Source organism: Eriocheir sinensis, chromosome 42 (assembly GCF_024679095.1).
Source record: "Eriocheir sinensis breed Jianghai 21 chromosome 42, ASM2467909v1, whole genome shotgun sequence".
Lineage (NCBI taxonomy): Eukaryota > Metazoa > Arthropoda > Malacostraca > Decapoda > Varunidae > Eriocheir > Eriocheir sinensis.
Window position 1 is genome coordinate 12,967,314 of NC_066550.1, and position 22,231 is coordinate 12,989,544.

General features: G+C 41.6%; 1 protein-coding gene across 1 annotated transcript in view; it reads right to left on the bottom strand.

The window, feature by feature from the left end:
- Positions 1-17,520: 17,520 nt before the first annotated feature.
- Positions 17,521-22,231, bottom strand: part of LOC127010223 (trichohyalin-like) — a 6,920-nt gene continuing 2,209 nt past the window's right edge. Inside the window, exons 4-5 of the mRNA XM_050884101.1 lie at positions 21,821-22,191; positions 17,521-21,271 (exon numbers count right to left, since the gene is read on the bottom strand). Coding sequence (XP_050740058.1) covers positions 18,742-21,271; positions 21,821-22,191 — 2,901 coding nt within the window. The 3' untranslated portion in view covers positions 17,521-18,741. The remainder of the gene's footprint in view (positions 21,272-21,820; positions 22,192-22,231) is intronic.

The following is a 22,231-nucleotide window of genomic DNA, read 5'->3' on the forward strand; positions in this document are numbered from 1 at the left end:
TGGTGGTGGTGGTGGTGGTGGTTGTTGGGGGAGGGATGGTGGTGGTGGTGGTGGTGGTTGTTGGGGGAGGGATGGTGGTGGTGGTGGTGGTAGTATTATCTGTGGTAGTGTTGGTGTTACTACTACTACTACTACTACTACTACTACTACTACTGTCACTACTATTACTACTACCACTACTACTACTATTACTACTACTATTACTACTACTACTATTACTACTACTATTACTACCACTACTATTACTACTATTACTACCAATACTACTACTACTACTACTACTATTACTACTACTATTACTATTACTATCACCATCAAATATAATGTTTTCACCTTCATTTTCTCTTTCATAACCGTTTTCATTTTCATCTCCTTCACCTCCTCCTCCTCCTCCTTCTTTTATTTCTTCTCTTCCTTCTTCTCCTCCTTCTCCTTCTTTATCTTCTTCTATTTCTTTTTCTATTTTTTCTTCTCCTTTTCCTCCCTCATCTTCCTCATAGACGTAATCCTCCTCATAGTACACCTCACCATCATAATCACCATCACCACCACCACCAACACCACCCAGGTCACTTTCACTATCAGTCCCTTCCTGCCCACCAGTGTCATAGTCATATTCCTCGTCATAGTAGTAGAGATAGTCACCTTCATCAATATCATCACCATCATCATTATTACCAACACCACCATCACCATCATCACCATCGCTACCAATGTTACTTTCACTATCAGTCCCTTCCTGCCCCCCAGTGTCATAGTCATATTCATTGTCATAGTAGTAGACAGTATCATTTTCGTTAGTAATGGTTTCGGTTTCACTTTCAATGTTTGCAGTCTCATAGTTGTCATTTTCGGGGTTGATGTTAACTATTGTGTCACTTTCACCATCATTTTCGGGGTTGATGTTAACTATTGTGTCATTTTCACCATCATTTTCGGGGTTGATGTTAGCTATTGTGTCACTTTCACCATCATTTTCGGGGTTGATGTTAACTATTGTGTCACTTTCACCATCATTTTCGGGGTTGATGTTAACTATTGTGTCACTTTCACCATCATTTTCGGGGTTGATGTTAACTATTGTGCCACTTTCACCATCATTTTCAGGGGTTGTGTTAGATACAGTGTCATTTTCAGAGCCATATTCACTATAAATGACATCATAGTACTCCTCATATTCGCCTGCGTTCCCATCCTCACTATCACTAACAGCATCTTCTATCTCACTTTCACCTATCAGTCCTTCACTATCAAGTCCATTTTCACTATACATGTCACCATCATTTTCGGGTTTGGTGTTAGCTGTTGTGTCACTTTCACCATCATTTTCAGGGGTTGTGTTAGATACAGTGTCATTTTCAGAGTCATATTCACTATAAATGACATCATAGTACTCCACATATTCGCCTACGTCCCCATCCTCACTATCACTAACAGCATCTTCTATCTCACTTTCACCTATCAGTCCTTCACTATCAAGTCCATTTTCACTATACATGTCACCGTCATTTTCACTTGCGTTCCGACCCACTGTAGCGTTTTCCACCTCACTTTCATACCCTATTGTTACCTCACTATCAGACTCACCATCATCATCTTCGTAGTCATATTCACCCTCATATTCATACTTAGCATCCTCACCATACTCTTCATAGTACTCATATTCACCATCCTCATATTCATCACCATACTCATCACCATCAGCACCATCAGCCTGTCTTCTAACGCGCTTATTTGCCCTATCATCACTATCACCACCACCACCACCATCACCATCACCACTATAAAGAAAACGGGGTAGGGTGCCAAAATTCAAGGGGGGGCTATTTAAATCTCCCTTAAACCCACTCTCTAAGGGTACACTCAACGGGGGTTTATCTAAGGGGCCTTCTAAGAGTGTATACAAGCTCCCCCCTTCCCCCTCTGCCCCTGGTAACCCCCTTAGAAGAACCCTTAGTATTGTATCCTCTCTTAAAGGGGTTCGGAATAGGGTAAGGGTGGAGTTAGTGGGCTGGGATTCTCCTCCGTGGATAAGGGTTCCCCGCGACCCCTGTGGGAGAAGATGGGAGGTCAGGGAAGGAGGAAGGAAGGGAGAGGGAAGGATATGAATGAAAAGTTAAGGTAGGAAGGAAGGGAAGAAGGGAAGGAGGGGGAAGAGAAGGGAATGAAGGAGAGAAGGAGAGGATAGAAGAAAGAAAGGAAGAAAGGAGAAAGGGAAAAGAGGGAAGAGAGAAGGAATTAAGAAAGGAGAGAAGGGATGGAAGGAAAGAAGGAGAGGAGGGAGAAGGGAAGAAAGAAGGAGAAAGTAAATGAAAGGAAGGAAGGAGAGAATGAATGGAGAGGAAGGAGAGGAAGGATGGAAGGAAGGAAAGAGAGAGTGAATGGAGAGGAAGGAGATAAAGGATAGAAGGATGAACGGAAGGAAGTAGAGAGGAAGTAGAAAGTAGAAAGGAAGTAGAAAGGAAAACAAAATAAATGAAACAAAAACAAATAAAAAAAGAATGAAGGAAGGAAGGAGAGGAAGGAAGGAAGGATGGAAGAAGAAAATGTGAGAAAAGACTAAATGGAATAAGAAAAACAAAAACAAAATAAACAAAACAAAACAGAAAAAATAAAAAGAAAACGAGACACAAGAAATTATAAGAAAAGCGAAAGAAAACGAATTAATGCAAAAGAGTAAATAAAAATAAAGGAGAAAGATAAAGAATAAAAAAAAAAAAACTCATTAGGAGCATTAAGAGAAGAGAAGAAAAAGGAAAGATCGTAAAACACACACACACACACACACACACACACACACACACACACACACACACACACACACACACACACACACACACACACACACACACACATTCCCCTCTCTCTTTTCTTTTCTCCTTCCTTTCCTCTCTTCTTTTCCCTTCCCTTTTCTTACTTTTCCGTCCCCTTTTCCTTCATTTTCCTTCACTTTTTCTTCCTTTTTTCTTTCTTTTTTCTTCATTTTCCTTTCTTTTTTCTTCCTTTTTTTCTTCATTTTCCCTTCCCCTTTTCTTCCTTTTCTTTCCTTTTCCTTTATTTTCCTTTTTCTTCCTTTTCCTTCCTTTTCCTCATTTCCCCTTCCCTTTTCCTTCTTTCCCTTCCTCTTTTTCTTCCTTTTCCTTTCTTTTCCTCTCTCTTTTTCCCTTTTTTCTTCCTTTTCCTTATTTTTTCTTCCTTTTCCTTCTTTTCTCTTCATTTCTCCTACTCTCATTCATTCCTACATACACACACACACACACACACACACACACACACACACACACACACACGCACACACACACACACACACACACACACACACACACACACACACACACACGCACCATAGAAAGTTTTAACAATGTCACGACTCTGCCATTGTGTTCCTGCCTTTGTTATCATCATCATCATCATCATCATCATCATCATCATCACTTTCACAATCACTTTTATTTATATTATTTTTTGTTTTATTTTGTTTTTCTTGTTTTTTATCCTCTTTCCTCTTTTTTTTCCTTTTCTGTGTGTGTGTTTTTTGCTCTTTTTCATTATTATTATTATTATTATTATTATTATTATTATTATTATTATTATTATTATTATTATTATTATTATTATTATTATTATTATTATTATTATTAAGGGAGAAGAAGAAGAAGAAGAAGAAGAAGAAGATGAAGAAGAAGAAGAAGAAGAAGAAGAAGAAGAAGAAGAAGAAGAAGAAGAAAATCAACAACAACATAAAAAACAAGGAAAAAAAAGAGGAAAAAACAAAAACAAAACAAGAAAACTCAATAACAAAACCAAAAGGAAAACAAAACAAAACAAAAACTAAAGAAAAACAAACAAAAAACAAAACAAAAAATAAGGCAACTCACCTCCCATTCTCCTTCGTCATCTCCTCTTCCCATCACTCCATTTTCTTCCTCGCCTCCGTTTTCTTTCGCATATAACCCAGAAAACGCGGGAGCCCCCCTTAAGGATTCTGGGAGAGCGCGCGTTTGCCATAATGAGCTCACCAAATCCTTAAACTTTTCCTTCTCTTCACGGTGCTGGGGGAGGCTGGGGGGCGGGGACGCTGGGGGGGAGGAGGAGAGTAGTACCCCTTCAACCCACTGCCCCCCCCAGCACGCCCACGCCAGGCAGAGCAACGCCCACGCAAGCCTGTGAAATGACGTCACAAATTGAGTTGTCTTGCGTCACTCTGGTGTAAATATAGTGTGTGTGTGTGTGTGTGTGTGTGTGTGTGTGTGTGTGTGTGTGTGCAGGAATGAGGGAGAGTAGGAGAAAAGAGAAGGGAAAGGAAGGGAAAGGGAAGAAAAAAAAAGAGAAAAAGGAAGGGAAAATAAGGAAAATGAAGGGAAAGGAAAGGAAAATAAAATAAAAGAAGAAAAGGAAAGAAAAATGAAGGAAAAGAAAGAAAAAATAAGGAAAAATGAAGGGAAAATAAGGAAAAAGAAGGAAAGGAAGGGAAAAGATCGGAAAAAAGATACAAAAGGAATGGAAAAGGAAGAGAAGGAAGACAAAGGAAGGGAAAAGAAGGGAGATTAGGGAAGGAGAGAATGAAGGGAGGGAAGATAGAGAGAATGAAGGGAAGAAAGAAAGAAAGGAAAGAAGAAAGGAGAGAAGGAAGGAGGGAGGCAAGTGTGTGTGAGTATGTCTATCTATCTATCTATCTATCTATCTATTTTATCACTATTCTCAATCACTCTTTATCCTCAAGTTCTTTTCTAAGCTTTATATTATTTCTAGAAGGAGCAGTCTTTTTTTTTTAACCCTTTTTGATGCCCTTGAGCCGTAACCTTTGATGTAAAAAAGAAAAAAAGAAAAGACTAGGAGCCGATCTCACAGTCCACCACAGTGTCTTCGTAACAGCCCGAACCAAACTATAGAATCCCATACAATCCAAAATGGTGAGGTCTTCGATGCCACACTAAACACACAAGACTTTTCCTGTACAGTTTCGTCAAATTTGTGAACTTAAATATAAACACCAGACACTATACAAGGAAATTTCGAAGCTTCTGGTCTTGGTTTGGGGGCTTACTAACCCATCATGGGGAACTGTGAAACTGACCCTATAAGTTAACAGAGAGAGGACCAGAAGGTAACATTAGACTTACATTGTTTGGTTGAGGTGAGAGAGAGAGTGAGAGGGAAAGAGATGTGGCCTGTCCGTGTCCCTGTGTCACATCTCTCTGGCCGTCTGTACCACACTCTGAAAAGGAAAGAGAATAACAATAATAATAATAATGATAATAATAATGATGATGATAACAAGTAACATAGACTAAAACATGACATAACATAAGATAGAAAAAAACATAACATAACATAACAAAATAAAAAAATAAAAAATTATATAAAAAACAACAATATGAATGATTACTACTACTACTACTACTACTACTACTACTACTACTACTACTACTACTACTACAACGATAATACTTACACACGTCGCTTAATTAACTAATCCAACAGGTAGAGAGAGAGAGAGAGAGAGACCAATTACCCACCTGTACACACATACCTGACTTACTATAGGGCTGACTCGCTTAATGAGACTGAATACCTTTTCCCCGACACCACCAATGTAACAACGCAAGCCCCGCCCCCTCGCCTGTCACTCTCCCGCCTATGACGCAATGCTGGAAAGAGGGATGAAGGGAAAGCCCGCGAATTGTATGGACCTGCTCCCGTTTCGCTAATAAGCCTACAGATAATTAGGCAGGAACAACAGGTGAAAGTAGAAAAAAAATAGTTCATATATATATATTTTCCTTGTTGTTGCTGTTGGTTGCTCGTGCCGTCTCTCTTTTCTCTCCTTCCTCCCTTTTCCCTTCTCCCCTTTTTTTCCTTTCCTTTTTTTTCTTCCTTTCTTTTCTTTCCCTTTTTCTCTTTCTTCCTTTCCCTTCTTTTCTTTTTTCTTTTCTTTTCTTTGCGTTTCTTTTCTTTTTTCTTTTTTCTCCCTTTTTTTCTTTTCTTTTCTCCCTTTTCTTTCTTTTCCCTTCCTTTTTTTTCCTTTCCCTTTTCTTCTTTTTTCTTCCCTTTCATCTCCCTTCTTTTCCCTTCCTTTTTTTTCCTTTCCTTTCATTCCTCTTTCTTTTCCCTCTTTTTTTCTTTTTTTTTTCTTTTTTTCTTTTCCTTTTCTTTTTTTTTTTCCTTTTTTTCCTCTCCTTTTTTCCTTTTCCTTTTTTCCTTCCTTTTCTCCTTTTCCTCCTCTTCTCTTTTCCTTCCTTTTCTTTCTCCCTTCCTCCATTCTATCCTTCCTCCTTTTCCTTTTTCTAACTTTTCTTCTTTTTTTTTCTCCTTTTTCTTCCTTCTTTTTTTTCTTTTCTTTTTCTTTTTCTCTTTTTTTCTTTCTTTCTTTTTCTTCTCCTTCCTTTCCCTTCTTTTTCTTTTTCTCCGTTTCCTTCCTTTCCCCTCTTTTCCCACACACACACACACATGCATACACAACACACACACACAACATTTTCACGGTACACACACTTCCACAGTTTTTCATTTCCTTCTTTTTTCTTTCCCAAGGTTTCTCTTACTTCAGACTCCAACTTTCCTTTATTCCTTCAGTTTATTGCAATTTCCTTGGCTTTTAGCCATCACACACACACACACACACACACACACACACACACACACATGACAACACGAGCTGTAAAGAGTAGGCGCAGTGTGGCTGACATCCCACGCTAAAAAGCAATTCACGCTCAGATGGATGACGCCGGTAAATGAATCCCAACGCTACCACCTGATTTTTTTTGTCACCGCATGGTGGCTTAAAACTCTCCACTTTTAAATGACATTATTTTACCTTTCAGTTGTCAAGTTCTTTTCGGACACTCCGACCTCAGCTCAGTTTTTTCTCTTTTCGGCCACCTCTTGATTCTTTTTTTTTGCCAAAAGGCTGTCTTTTTTTTTTATTATTGTTTTTTTTTTTCTCTTTGTTCTAAAAAATCCACTTTAATTATCTCAAAATTCTAATTACTTTTCGGATTATCTCCCTTTCTCTCACTTAATTTTTGTTTCCTTTTTTTTGGGCCCTTGAGCTGTCTCCTTTGTAGCATCATTTGTGTAAAAAAACTCCTTTCCTCACTTTCTCTCATCTAAGTTATTTTTTTTCATTTCCTATTTCATCCCTTCCTGCTAGTTTTATTTTGTCTGTCTTTTATTTTTCTATTAACTTCTATTAACTTTTTTTTTGTCTCTCACTTAATTTTTCATCTAAGTTCTTTTTTTTTTCATTCCCTAATTTATCCCTTCCTGCCTTGTCACTGTTCTTTCCTCTCCTTTATTCTCCTTTATTTTACCTTTCTTTGTCATGTTAATCACTTTTTTTCTCTCTCCTTTCCCTCACTTCATTTTTCATCTAAGTTCTTTTTTTTTTCATTCCCTATTTCATCCCTTCCTGCTAGTTTTATTTTGTCTATCATTTATTTTTCTATTAACTTCTATTAACTTTTTTTGTCTCTCTCCTTTCCCTCACTTCATTTTTCATCTAAGTTCTTTTTTTTTCATTCCCTATTTCATCCCTTCCTGCTAGCTTTATTTTGTCTATCTTTTATTTTTCTATCAACTTCTATTAACTTTTTTTGTCTCTCTCCTTTTCCTCACTTCATTTTTCATCTAAGTTCTTTTTTTTTCATTCCCTATTTCATCCCTTCTTGCTAGCTTTATTTTGTCTATCTTTTACTTTCTCTATTAACTTCTATTAACTTTTTTTTTCTCTCTCCTTTCCCTCACTTCATTTTTCATCTAAGTGGGTTTTTTTTCATTTCCTCTTTCATCCCTTCCTGCTAGCTTTATTTTGTCTATCTTTTACTTTTTCTATTAACTTCTTCGTGGTCTTCAGAAACAGATACTTGTTGTAAGATTCGAAAGTGCATGTCCTTCACGAGCAACTAAAATTAAAATAAAACCAAAACGAGAACAATACAAAGCTCAAATATGCCTTGTCACTCTGGCATAGCATAGAGCAGGTCATCGGTCAGGGCGTATACTAGGGGTTGGTGCTATGGAGGTCAGGGGGTCAGGTCAAGCATGAATAATAGAGGAGACATTAACACTGACCTTCGCTGCTTGACTGAGTGTTGGAGGGACAGGAAGGAGAATGGCGAGGGAAGGGAAACTAAAATATAGGTCGGTAGAATTATGATTATGACCTTTTTTTGGGGGGGGCGGTTATTGTTGTTGTTGTTGGTGGTGGTGGTGGTGGAGGTGGTGGTGGTGTCGCTTTCACTCATATTCATCATCATTTTCACCATTTTCAGAGGTTTTGTAAGTTATAGTGTCATTTTCACTATCATTTTCATAATTTTCAGAGGGTTTTTTATAGTGTCATTTTCACTATCATATTCATCGTCATTTTCGTCATTTTCAGAGGTTTTTTTATAGTGTCATTTTCACTATCATATTCATCATCATTTTCAGAGGTTTTTTATAGTGTCATTTTCACTATCATTTTCATCATTATTTTCATCATTTTCAGAGGTTTTGTTAGTTATAGTGTCATTTTCACTATCATATTCATCATCATTTTCATCATTTTCAGAGGTTTTTTTATAGTGTCATTTTCACTATCATATTCATCATTATTTTCATCATTTTCGGAGGTTTTGTTAATAGCAGTATCGTTTTCACTATCATTTTCATCATCCTTTTCATCATTTTCAGAGGTTTTGTTAGTTATAGTCATTTTCACTATCATATTCATCATCCTTTTCATCATATTCATCATTTTCAGAGGTTTTGTTTGTTACAGTGTCATTTTCACTCTCACATTCGCTATCCTCATGTTCGTCATATTCACCTACGTTCCCATCCTCACTATCACCAACAGCATCTTCTATCTCATTTTCACCTGTCAATACTTCACTATCAAGGTCACTATCACTGTACATGTCACCTTCGTCACTTTCACTTGCGTTCCGACCCAGTGTAATGTTTTCCATCTCACTTTCATGCCCTATCGTGACCTCACCATCAGACTCACCATCATCATTTTCGTAGTCATAATCATTTTCATATTCGCACTCAACAACAACAACAACAACAACAACAACAACAACAACAACAACAACAACCACCACGAAATAAAACAAAACAAAATCGTCCCCAGAGAGAGAGAGAGAGAGAGAGAGAGAGAGAGAGAGAGAGAGAGAGAGAGAGAGAGAGAGAATATATGACCCAGCTCCACCATTGTTATGCTTTCAGAACACCTCCAGTCCTTTGGTGGTGATAGTGGTGATGGTGATGGTGGTGATGGTGATGGTGGTGGTGAAGGTGTTGACAGTGACCGCGTTGACTGAATGAAGATGAGGAGCGTGGCGAAGAGGGAATAAAGAAAGAGAAGAAAGTGAGGAAGAGACGAAGATGACGAAGATGAAGGAGAACTGGGTGAAAATGAAGAACTCTGGTGAATATGAAGAAGGAGGAGGAGGAGGAGGAGGAGGAGGAGGAGGAGGAGGAGGAAGAGGTGTTGGAAAAAGAGGAATTAGAAGTGAAGTTGAAAGGAAGACAAACGAAGAGAGGGAAGGAAAAGAGGAAGAAGAGAAAGGAGGAGGAGGAGGAGGAGGAGGAAAAGGAGGAGGAGGAAGAGGAGGAGGAGGAGGAGGAGAAGGAAGAGGTGTTGGAAAAAGAGGACTTAGAAGTGAAGTTGAAGGAAAAACGAACGAAAAGGAAGAAAAAGAAGAAGACGAAGAAGAAGAAGAAGAAGGAGAAGGAGAAGGAGGAGGAGGAGGAGTTAAAGAAGAAAATGAAATTGGAAAAGAAGGAAAGGAGGAAGGAATGAAGAGAGGAAAGAAAGTGAAAACAACATGTATCAAAGAGGAGGAGGAGGAGGAAGAAGAAGAAGAAGAGGAGGAGAAGACAACCCAAAATAGAACAAAGAGAAGAAACATTAGACCAATACTGAAGGAAACTCGACCTCCTCCTCCTCCTCCTCTCCTCCTCCTCTTCCCCCTACTCCTCCTCCTCCTCCTTCTCCCGACCCCCGCGGACGCCTACACGTTCCAAACAGGTCCGTGTCAACCCGTGGCGAAGAAGGTTGACGATTTCTCCATGCAAAAGGTACACACACACACACACACACACACACACACACACACACACACACACACATATTCACTTCTCTCCTTTCCTTTCTTCTTTTCCCTTCCCTTTTTCTTCCTTTTCCTTTCGTTTTCCTTCTTTTCTCTTTATTTCCCCTACAATCCTTCATGCCTACACACACACACACACACACACACACACACACACACACACACACACAGTATCTTTCCTTTCCTTCTCTTTTCTTTCTTCTCTCATTAATTTTCCTTCCCTTTCATTATTTTCCCTTTTCTTATTATTGTATTTTCCCTTTCCTTCAATACTTTTTCCCCTTTCCTATCCACCTAACCCTCCCACCACCACCACCACCTCAGTTTGTCCTATCCACCTAACCACCTATCCACCTGACCACCATCTCAGTTTGTCCTATCCACCTAACCACCTATCCACCTAACGCTCTCAGCACCATCCCACCACCACCACCACCTCCACCTCAGTTTGTCCTTTCCTATCCACCTCACTTTCTCAACACCATCCCACCACCACCATCACCACCACCACCACCTCACCACCACCTCAGTTTCAGGGCAAATGGTACGTCTTACAAGGGACAAATCTCGCCTCCCGTTGTTACGCCCTCACCCTTCGCTCCGGGGGGCTCGAGGGGGGGCAGGGGGGCGAGGGGGGCTTCGTGGTGGAGGTGGACAAGCAGCTGTTCTCCCTCCGCTCCGCCGGCCTCCTCCACAACCTCCACTACGAAGGGGAGATGATCCAGAGCAAGGAGTCTTCGGCTAGTCTCCTTCTGCGGCTACCTTCGCGTATGTATGAGGAGGTGGAGGTGGAGAGGTGGAGGAGGAGAGGAGAGGAGAGGAGAGGTGGAGGAGGAGAGGAGGAGGTGGAGGAGAGGTGAGGAGAGGAGAGGAGGAGGAGAGGAGAGAGGAGGAGTGGAGGTGAGAGGAGAGGAGGAGAGAGAGGAGAGGGAGAGAGGAGGAGGAGAGGAGAGGTGGGAGGAGGAGGAGGAGAGGAGAGGAGAGGTGGAGGAGGAGAGGAGAGGAGAGGAGAGGTGGAGGTGGAGGAGGAGAGGAGAGGAGAGGTGGAGGTGGAGGAGAGGAGAGGAGAGGAGAGGTGGAGGAGGAGAGGAGAGGAGAGGAGAGGAGAGGAGAGGAGAGGAGAGGAGAGGGAGGAGAGAGAGAGAGGAGAGAGAGGAGAGGAGAGGAGGAGAGGAGGGGGAGGAGAGGTGAGGAGAGGAGAGGAGGAGGTGGAGGAGAGGAGAGGAGAGGAGAGGAGAGGAGAGGTGGAGGTGGAGGAGGAGAGGAGAGGAGAGGAGGAGGAGGAGGAGGAAAGTATGGCCTAACCTAACCTTACCTATCCTAACCTTACCTAACCTTACCTTACCTTACCTTACCTTACTAAACCTTACCTAACCTAACCTTACCTAATTTCACCTCACCTCACCTTACCTCACCTACCCTAACTTAACCTCACATAAACAAATCTATCCTAACCTTACCTAACTTCACCTAACAAAACCATACATAATCTAACCTTACCTAACCTCACCTAACAAAACCATATCTAATCTAGCCTTCCCTGAGCCTAATTTTACCTTCCCCTCCCTTCGCCTCACCTCAAGTCACCTTTCCCACAGAGGTCTACGGTGACATCATCTTCGAGGTGGTGGGGACGGACTACACCACCTGGGCCGCCCTCTACTCCTGCACGCACGCTCTCTTCGGCCGCCTGCACGCTGGTCTCATCCTGGCGCGGGGCACGGAGATGGACCTGGGAACACTGATGAAGGCGCGGGACGCTCTCTCGGTAAACTGTGGGACGGGGAGGAGAGAGAGTTGGTTAGTTAGGAGTTTGTTGATTAGTTAGACAGATAGATAGATTGATAGATGGATAGTTTGTTAGTTAGTTGGGTAGAAAGATAGTTAGTTAGTTAGTTATAGAAATAGTATTAGTAGTAGTGTTAGTGGTTGTGATAGAGGAGAAGGAGGAGAAAGAGAACGATGATGAGGAGGAAGAGGAAGAGAAGGACAAGGGAGAAGAGAAGGAGAAGGAAAAGAAGGAGGAGGAGGAGGAGGAGGAGAACGAAATGAGAGAAGGAAAAGAGGAAGAAGGAAGAGAAGGAGAAGGAGGGAAAAAAGGAGGAGGCGAAGGAGAAAGAGGAGGAAAAAATAATAAGAAGAAGGAGAAGAAGTAGAATTCGTAACACCAACCCAACCAACCCAATCCCATTTTCTTTCACAGCTAAACGGCATTGACACCAGCGACCTCACCACTGTTCAACACGGGGACTGCACGCCAACCCTGGGGGGCGGGAGCTTCACCCTGCAGCTGGGGAGGGGGCTGGGGACACGCGGGGGGCAGTGGTCAACCCTCATGCCCCCCACAAACCCCCCTCCCCTCCCCCTCTCTGGTTGCTTCCTTCAAGAGGGGGACTATTATATTTTCTACGAAGTCTGCCCTGCTGGTGATGAAGGGGAGGTGGCGTTTAGGCAGAATGGTGATGATGGTGGTGATGATGGTGATGATATTGGTGATGATGAGATCTTATATGACCTTGAAGTGGAGGAGAGTGAGGGTGAAAGTGAAGGTGAAAGTGATGGTGGTGGTGGTGGTGGGGTGTTTGAAAGTGAGGGTGAAAGTGATGGTGGTGGTGGTGGTGGAAGGGTGTTTGAAAGTGAGGACGTCCCTGGTGGTGAGGATTTGGATGGTGAAAATGAGGATTACGTTTATGAGGAGTGTGAAGGTGAGGTTGATGGTGACTATTGCTACTACTACTACTACTATGACGATGAAGGTGAAGGTGATGAAGATGAACGAATAGGTAAAAACTACGATCTTGAAGAAAGTGAAGGAGAAAATATTAATAATGAGACTGATAGTGACGCTGAAAGTGAATATGATAGTGAATATGACGAAGACGACTACTACTACTATTACTACGATGATGAATATGAAGACAGTGAAGGTGACAACGACTTCAACGACGCTGAAAAAGATGAAAATGCTGAAAATGAAAATGAAAGTGAGCCAGCGACCAAATCCTTACTCACAGACGAAATGAAAGTGACGGAATTTAACGAAAGTGACACAAGGGATGGGAGATCGAGGGAGACAGACATACAGAAGAAGAGGAAGAGACAGACAGATGAAAGTGAGGAGATGAACATGAGGGAGAGGATAATGAAGAGGAAGAGGAGGAGGAAGAGGAGCGAAAGAGAAATAAACATGGAAATAAAGGAAGGAAATGAGACCAAAGGAAGAGATAAGGAAATAGAAGATGAGATAATAGAAAAAAGTAGAGATAAATTGAATGAAATAGAGGAAGGAGAAGAAAAGGAAGGAAGAAAGGAAGAAGGAAATAAAGGAATAGAAGAAACAGAAGAAGAAGAAGAAGAAGCAAATAAAAGAAAAGGAAGACGAGAGAAAATAAAAAGAAGAAGAAGAAGAAAAAAAACGAAAAGAAGAAAAAAAATACCGAATAAACTTGAAACAACAAAAAAAAGAACTAAAGGAGGAGGAGGAGGAGGAGGAGGAGGAGGAGGAGGAACACAAACACAAACAAACAAACAAACAAACACCAAACCAACACAAACAACCCAAAAAAAGAGGATCAAGAGGAAGAGGAAGAGGAAGAAGAAGAGGATCACGGTAGCTCAGGCAATCATGGCGTCACCTAGGCTGCAAACCTTCCTCTTGGGTCACAATATCGGGGTCAAGAGGCTTCCAAGAGGACTCCGGAACCCCGATATAACGAACATCTTCACCAAGGAGGAGGACAAGAGGAGATTCGAACGCCTCTTAAGGGCAGGGAAGAGGAGGTGGAGGGTGGAGGAGAAGATAAAGAGGTTACTGAAGAGAGGAGGAGGAGGAGGAGGAGGAGGAGGAGGAGGAGGTAAGAGGAAGAGGGTGAAGATCGTGACTAAGAGGAAGAAGAGATCAGAATACTTGGAGATGTTGAGAAGAAGAAGAAGAGGAAGAAGAAGAGTCAGAGTGCAAGGAGGAGGAGGAGGAGGAGGAGGAGGAGGAGGAGGAGGAGGAGGAGGAGGAGAAAGAAGAATGGAATTGAAGACGAAGAGAGATGAGGAAAAGAAGGAAAGGGAAGGAAAAAGGAGGAGGAGGAGGAGGAGGAGGAGGAGGAGGAGGAGGAGGAGGAGGAGAGAAAGAGGGACAAAAAAAGAAATAAAAGAAGACAAAGAAAAAGGAAGAGGAAAAGAACGGAAAACAAAAGGAGGAAAAGAAGAAAAAGGAGGAGGAGGAGGAGGAGGAGGAGGAGGAGGAGGAGGAGGAGGAGGGAGAGAAAGAGAGACAAGAGGAGAAATAAAAGAAGACAAAGAAAAAGTAAGAGGGAAAACAAAAGGAGGGAAAGAAGAAAAGGAGGAGGAGGAGGAGGAGGAGGAGGAGGAGGAGGAGGAGGAGGAGGAGGAGGAGGAGGAGGAGGAGGAGGAGGGAGAGAAAGAGAGACAAGAAGAGAAATAAAAGAAGACAAAGAAAATGGAAGAGGAAAAGAAGGGAAAACAAAAGGAGGAAAAGAAGAAAAAGGAGGAGAAGGAGGAGGAGGAGGAGGAGGAGGAGGAGGGAGAGAAAGAGAGACAAGAAGAGAAATAAAAGAAGACAAAGGAAATGGAAGAGGAAAAGAAGGGAAGACAAAAGGAGGAAAAGAAGAAAAAGGAGGAGGAGGAAGAGGAGGAAGAGGAGGAGGAGGGAGAGAAAGAGAGACAAGAAGAGAAATAAAAGAAGACAAAGAAAATGGAAGAGGAAAAGAAGGGAAGACAAAAGGAGGAAGAGGAGGAGGAGGAGGAGGAGGAGGAGGAGGAGAAGGAGGAGGGAGAGAAAGAGAGACAAGAAGAGAAATAAAAGAAGACAAAGAAAATGGAAGAGGAAAAGAAGGGAAGACAAAAGGAGGAAGAGGAGGAGGAGGAGGAGGAAGAGGAGGAGGAGGAGAAGAGGAAGAAAAGAAGGAGAAAAAGATTGATGAAGAAAAGAAGAAACGAGACAAAAAGAAGAAAATGGAAGAAAAAAACAAGAAAAACAACAACAACAATAATAATAATAATAATAATAATAATAATAATAATAATAATAATAATAATAATAATAATAATAATAATAATAATAATAATAATAATAATGAAAAGAAGAAACAAATAAAGAAACAAAATGCAAATAACAACAACAACAACAACAACAACAACAACAACAACAACAACAACAACAACAACAAAATCAAGAAAAAAGAAGAAAAGGAAGAAGAAAACAAAACAAGAAAAAAGACAAACAAGAAAACAACAAAACACCAAAAGAAGACAAAGGAAGACAATGAAGAAGATGGAAAGAAGATAAATAAGAGGAAGAAGAAGAAGACAAGGAAGAGGAAGAAGGAGGATGAGGAGAAGGAGAAGAGGAAGACAGTGAGACAACCAGAGAAGAAGAAAATAAGGAAGAAGAAGAAAGAAAAAGAAGAAAATGATATGATGAAGAAAGAAAAGAAAGAGGAAGAAAAAGAAGAAAATACGAAGGAAAAGAAGAAAAGGAAGATAATTAACAAAAACAAAACAAAGAAGAAGAAAAAAGAGAAGAAAATTTTAAAGAAAGACGAGAAAACAAAGGAGAAAACGAAGACAAAGAAGAAAACCATGAGGAAAACGAAACCAAGGAGGAAAAGAAGGAAGAAAAAGATAGCGAAAGAGAGGAAGAAGGAGGAGGGAGAAGAGGAGAAGAAGACAACCGGAAACAGGAGGAAGACAAAAAGAATGAATAAAAAACAACAGAAAAAAGGAATAAGAAGAAAAGGAAGAAAGAGAATCGTGGAAGACAGGAAGAAAGAGAGAGAGGAGAGAAAGAAGAGAGAAAGAAAGGAGAAAGAGAAATTATAGAGAAGGAGAAGACAGAGAAGAGAGGGAGAGAAGGGAAGACTAGAGGAAGAAAGGAGGAAAGAGAGAGAAGAAAAATAGAGAGAAGAGAGAAAGGGAAGAAGAAAATTGGAGAGAAGAAAATGAAAGAAAATGAGAAAGGAAGGGAAGAAAAGGAAGAAAAATAGAGAATAAAGAAAGGGAAGAAGAAAATTGGAGAGAAGAAAATGAAAGAAAATGAGAAAGGAAGGGAAGAAAAGGAAGAAAACGAAGAGGAAAGAAGAAATGGAAATGAGAGAAGAAAAAAGGAAGAAAAGAAGAAAGAAAATGAAGAAAATGAAGAAGACAAAAAATGGAGGAAAAATTGAAAGGAGGAAACGGAGGAGAGAGAGAGAGAGAGAGAGAGAGAGAGAGAGAGAGAGAGAGAGAGAGAGAGAGAGAGAGAGAGAGAATCAAGATAGAAAAAAAAAGACAAAAATCAGATCAGTTATATTAGTAAAAAGTATAAAAAAATAATTAATAAAACTGTAGTGCAAATAAGTAGTCTATGCTAATAAAAGAGTATTGATTTATCTTTATTAATGGCAAGGTTAGTTTTATCTATCACAAACTATCACAATAACTACACTGCACTCTATACTGTATTTTTAAACCACTATATATACTTGTAAAACAAAATATATTAGGCACTGCAAAAATTATGTATAAGCAATAATAAATAAACATAAATACATCACTAACTTACTTTTTCTAATCCTTCATCGAGTTAAATAAGATACAAATAGAAAAAGAACAAAATACGAAGGAAAAGAAGAAAAGGAAGAAAGTGAATAGGAAGACAAATAACAACAAAAAGAAGAAGAAAAAGACTGGCTGCTTTCTTAAAACGTCTTATAAGTATTTGTTAAGTCATGTGGGTATTAGCTAAGCCTTTGAAAAGATCGCATAATTAGTTTTCTGAATCACTGATAAACCGTTTCTCCTCTTCGTTGTATCCAAAGTCCTCGTGTAGTGAACTTATATCCATAGCAACCTCGTATAGTGACCTTAATAGCAACCTCGTATAGTGACCTTAATAGCAACCTCGTATAGTGAACGGGGCTTATTATTGCGTTGGGGGCAGACCTCACATAGCGACTTAATAGCAACTCTCAGCAGTGACCTTAATAGCAATCCAGTATGGCCTTGGGAGGGAGAGCTTGTGATATGGACGCCCTAACCTTTCTATGTGGGATGAGAGGGACGGGAGGAGGAGGGAGAGGGGAGAGGAGAGGAGGAGGAGGAAGAGGGAGAAGGGAGAGTAGAGGGAGGAAGAGGGGGAGGGAGGGGAAGGGAGAGGAGAGGGAGGAGGGAGGGAGGAGGGGGAGGGTGTAGCCTAATATCACGTCCAGGTGTATGTATAATAAACACTTAATTACAGGTAGTGCTAGGTGGAGTACATCATTGTTTGTTTGTACGTTTGTGCTTTATGCCGATGTCACGGCCCCCCCCCCCTCCCCCTCTTCCCTTTCCTCCTCCTCCTCCTCCTCCCATTTCATTAACCATTTCACGTCCGTTGTTTCTGCAAGTCATGTGTGAAAGGAACAGGATCCAGGATTTCCCAAAAAGAGGGGTCGGGGTGGAGGATGAGGAGGAGGAGAGGGGATGGGGACGAGGGGGGTGGAAGGGGTGAGGGGTGGTGAGGAAGGGGAGGGATTAGAGGGGAGAGGAAACGAAGGAGAGGAAGAGACGGAGAAGGAAAGGGAATAAAGAAGAAATGAGGAAAACAGTATAGTGAAGGAGGTGGAAGAAGAAATAGCGAGGGGAAAAGTAAGAGGAAAGTAAGAGGAGGAGGAGGCCCGGAGGAAAGGTGTGTGAGGGTGAGGTGGAAGGAAGGGGTGGGCATGGGAGGAAATGGGGGTTAGGGGGCTTGGAGGAAAGGGGAGGGGTGAGGAGGAAAAGGGTATCGAGGGTGAGGAAAGGAGGGAGTATCAGAAGGAATAAGTAAACAAATTAAGACCCAATGCAACGAAGAGGAGCGCTACCTTATGCTGGCTGTTAATGTTACCCCACGAAGCCTTACTTACTGGAGGAAAGAAAAAGACCAAAAGATTATTAATACAGTTACAGTCACCAAACAACGATACAAAACCAACCACGCGACTTAAAACTACCAGGCTACAGCTTCGATGCAGGTTCATGATACAGAAGAAAGACCAGACTACCAGAAGGGTCATGAAACTACTCGTGGAAATGCCCAGTGAAGTTCTACACACACCTGGTAACTCCACGGCTGTTTGGCTCCATGTAAAAGCTTTATCCGACATCTGCCGTGGCTGAAAACAAGAATGTCTGCAATGTACAGGCTTGCCATCCCCCAGTGTGTGTGTGTGTGTGTGTGTGCTCGAATACGAAAATAAATCAATACATTATGAAGATTATATTGCCATAATACATGAAAAACAGACAATTAACCCAGTAGCAGCGATGGGCCAAATATGTGGCCTTACAGTATACCAGCGTCGGGCCAAATTCTTGCCTTCACATAAACCCCCAAAATAGAGGATACATAAACTGATCACAAATGCATTAATACATATAATATACTAATGGCTGGCGTGAGTGATGATTTTTTCTCATTAATTCGCTTAGAGGGGTCTTTAAGATACATGATCCCCGCAGCTACTGGGTTAAGGGATCATGGAGGGTCTTGGTTAATGGTGTATTTTTGTGATGGTTTAGCCTATATTGGGAGATCGTTCACTTTCCTGGAGGTACTGAATGGTCTCACTGATGGTTTTTGAACGTTTTGGTGGACACACTGCTCCTCCCTGCCTTGGGTCACGCCTCAGGGCCGCCAGAAGTGACTTAAAACAAAACCCACATTCTCGCGTGAGCCACAGACTGCCTCATCCCAGCGGTTCGTCTGCGGGTCCGTTTGCGTCGATAAATTCTCCACGGCCTTCAAGATCCCCTTCAGGAGACGCAGAAGGCGAGAAAAACTATCCTTCTCCAAGTCTGTGATGCTGTGGAGGTTCAGGAACAGCATATAAACAGCCTGAAGGACGAGAAAGCAACCCCATGTGACCTTAGGGATGGCGTTGAGCTGTCTTTTATAAGTCTCCCTTCGACGTGACCTCATTTTCCTTTCTGAGAACTGCTGGTAATTTAAGCGGAGACTCTGCTGGGTGTTCTGCAGGGCTGTGTGGACGTTATTTGTGATTCTTCTTAGTATTGAAACCACCTCTAACTCATTCTTAGGCCTATGGAGGACTTTGAACTGTAATAAGTGGATTTGAGTTAGTAATTTAGGCGTTTCTGATAAGGGAAGGATCGTATGAGAGAAGGGGAGAGGTGGGTAGGTCACTTTTCCATATGTTTTTGGTTTTATTTTCGTTTTTTGAGGTTTTGTGTTCTGGTTTTGTGGTTTTGTGACTTTCTCATCTTCTTTTTGCTTATTTTTGCTTTCTTTCCTTCTCTCTTTCTTCGTTTCTTCCTCCTCCTCCTCCTTTTCTTCTTCATCTTTCTGTCTCTTCTTTGTTTCTTCCTTTTCCTCCTTTTCTTCTTTCTCTGTTTTTCTGTTGTGTTCTATGTTATCCTGTTCTTCTTGTTTCTCTTCTTTATTCATTTCTTTCTCCTCCACTTTATTTCTCTTCTTTTTAGTTTCTTTCTCTTCATCTTTCTTCTTCTCTATATTTTCCTGTTTTTCTTGTTCTTCTTTATTTCTTTTTCTCTCTTCCACATTCTTCGTTTCTCCACTTTTATCTTCCACTTCTTTCTTTCTTTCTGTCCATTTCGCTTCTTCAAATTCCACTTCTGATCTCTTCTCCTCCTTCTTTCTCTTCTCTTCTTCCACATTCTTCATTTCTCCACTTTTATCTTCCACTTCTTCCTTTCTTTCTCTCCATTTCTCTTCTTCAAATTCCACTTCTGATCTCTTTTCCTTCTTCTTTTCGTTCTCTTCTTCAATTTCCTCTTTCTCTTCCACATTCTTCATTTCTCCACTTTTATCTTCCACTTCTTCCTTTCTTTCTTTCAATTTCTCTTCTTCCAATTCCATTTTTCTTCTCTCTTCCTCTTTCTCTTCCATTTTCTTCCTTTTCTCTTCTTCAAACTTTTCCTTTTCTCTATTTTCTTCATTCTTTTCCTCTTTCTCTTCTTCCTCCTCCTCTTCCACATCCCTTTCTCTCCCTCTCTCCTCTCCAAACTCCACATTCTCTCCACTAAATCTCTCCCTTACTCCCTCCACCATCTCCTCCTCCACCTCCTGCTTCTCCCACTCCATATGATCCACCTCGCTTCCCTCCACCCTCCTCCAGTTCCTCCACTCACTCAGGAGGGAGGTGGAGGCAAGGAGGGACTGGTGGAGGAGGGAGGCAGGGTGGAAGAGGCTCCGGTATCCACTAATCCACTTTTCAAGGAGGTGGATCGCTTCTTGGGCTTCTGGTGATAGGGTTTGGTGGTGGTGGTGGAGGTGGGTGGATTTGGGGTGGATTTGAACACCGATTTTGGTAGTGAGGGTGTTACTACTACTACTACTACTACTACTACCACTACTACTACCACTACTACTATGGGCCTCCTCCTCCTCCTCCTCCTCCTTCTCTCCACACAGAAGTATAAGGATGGAAAGGTGTAGGATATGGAAGGATAAGGATTCTGATACCTCTCTAAGTCCTGATTCTCCATGGCTAATCCTATCCCTTACCCTTGGCCCATTAGTGAAGGTCAAGAGGTCAAACAGGGCCTCTGTGACCTCTCTGCCCAAGAATGAAAGCAGCTTGTTGGGGGTCATGTGTGTGAGTGTGTGTGTGTGTTTGTACGTGTTTGGATTGGGTTCTCTTACTTCTTGTTGTTGTTTTTGTTTTGTTTTGTTTACTTGATTGTCTTCTTCTTTGTCTTCTTCTGTGTTTGTTCTGCTTTCTTCTTTTTTTTCTTCTTCTTCTTCTTTTTCCTTTTCTTCTTCTTCTTTTCTTCTTTTGGTTTCTTCCTGGTTTCTTCTTTTTCCTCCTCCTTCTTCTTCTTCTTTTCTTCCTTCTTCATTTACTCTCTTTCCTCTTCTTCTTCCTCCTCCTCCTCCTTCATAATCTCCTTCTTCCTCTGATACTTCTCCTCTTCCTCCTCTTCTTCCATAATCTTCTTCTTCTTTTCCTTCACTTCCTCCTCTCCTTTCATCTTCTCCTCTCTTATCTCCTCCTCCTCCTCCTCCTCCTCCAGCATCCACAGTCAACACAGGGGCAAGGACATGGTCAAGAGTGGTGTAGAAGGCAGTGTGTTGGGCGGTGAGGACCCTCGCAGGCACACCGTTGACCCAAGCATACAGGCACCTCAGGGCACACTCCAGCTGGGGCAGAAGAAGAGACACACCAACCCAGGGCCTGCGGAAGGGAGTGCTTGTGTTAGAGAGAGAGGAAGGAGAAGGAAGGAGAGTCAGAATGGTTTGTAAGAGAGAGAAGAGGGAAGAGGAAGGTAGGAGAGAGAGGGAGAGGAAGGGAGAGCTTGTGTTCGGGGGAGAGAGAGAAGGGAGGGAAAAGCGAAGGGTGTTAGACTATATGGTGAGAGAGGAAAAAGGGAGGATGATTTTTTCTCATTTTTCTCGCTTGGAGGGACCATTAAGAAACATGATCCCCGCTGCTACTGGGTTAACAAAGACATCAATCCGTCTCTCCAAGTCCACATTTAGCATCCACATATCACAGCCATAGAGTGAGACAGGGAGCACAAGGGACTTTCTACACAGGTATACTGACAACGCATATACCCGTGCTGAGCGAGTCCACAACACCATAGACCAGGCCAGTCCGCAGTAAGACTTCCTGGCGAGACTCACCGTTGTTCTGAACTACACTACCAGAAATTAAGCTTATGAATACCTTAAAATACACAACATACAAAGAAACAGAGCATCCCACACCTGTTTTACACACCTGTCTGCGTATATGTGACCCACGGCGCACCTCCACACCTCCTTCATCACGACACCCGCAAGGCAACACCGCTCCATCACCTCCACCACCACCGCTTGGGATGGCCACTTGGTACCCTCCTCCTCCTCCTCTTCTTCTTCCACTTTTTCATCTTTTTTGTCTTCATTTTCTTCTTCTTTGTCTTCGTTTTCTTCTTCTTTGTCTTCTTTTTCTTCTTCCTTCTCTTCTTTTTCTTCGTTTTTATCTTCTTTTTCTTCTTCACCATCATCTTTTTCTTCTTCTACTTCTTCCTCTTCTTCTTTTTCTTCTATTTTGTCTTCTTTTTCTTCTTTTTTCTTCTTCTTTGTCTTCTTTACTTTCATTCCTATGCCCTGAAAAAGAAGAAAATGTTTGTGTGTTAGTATGTTGGTA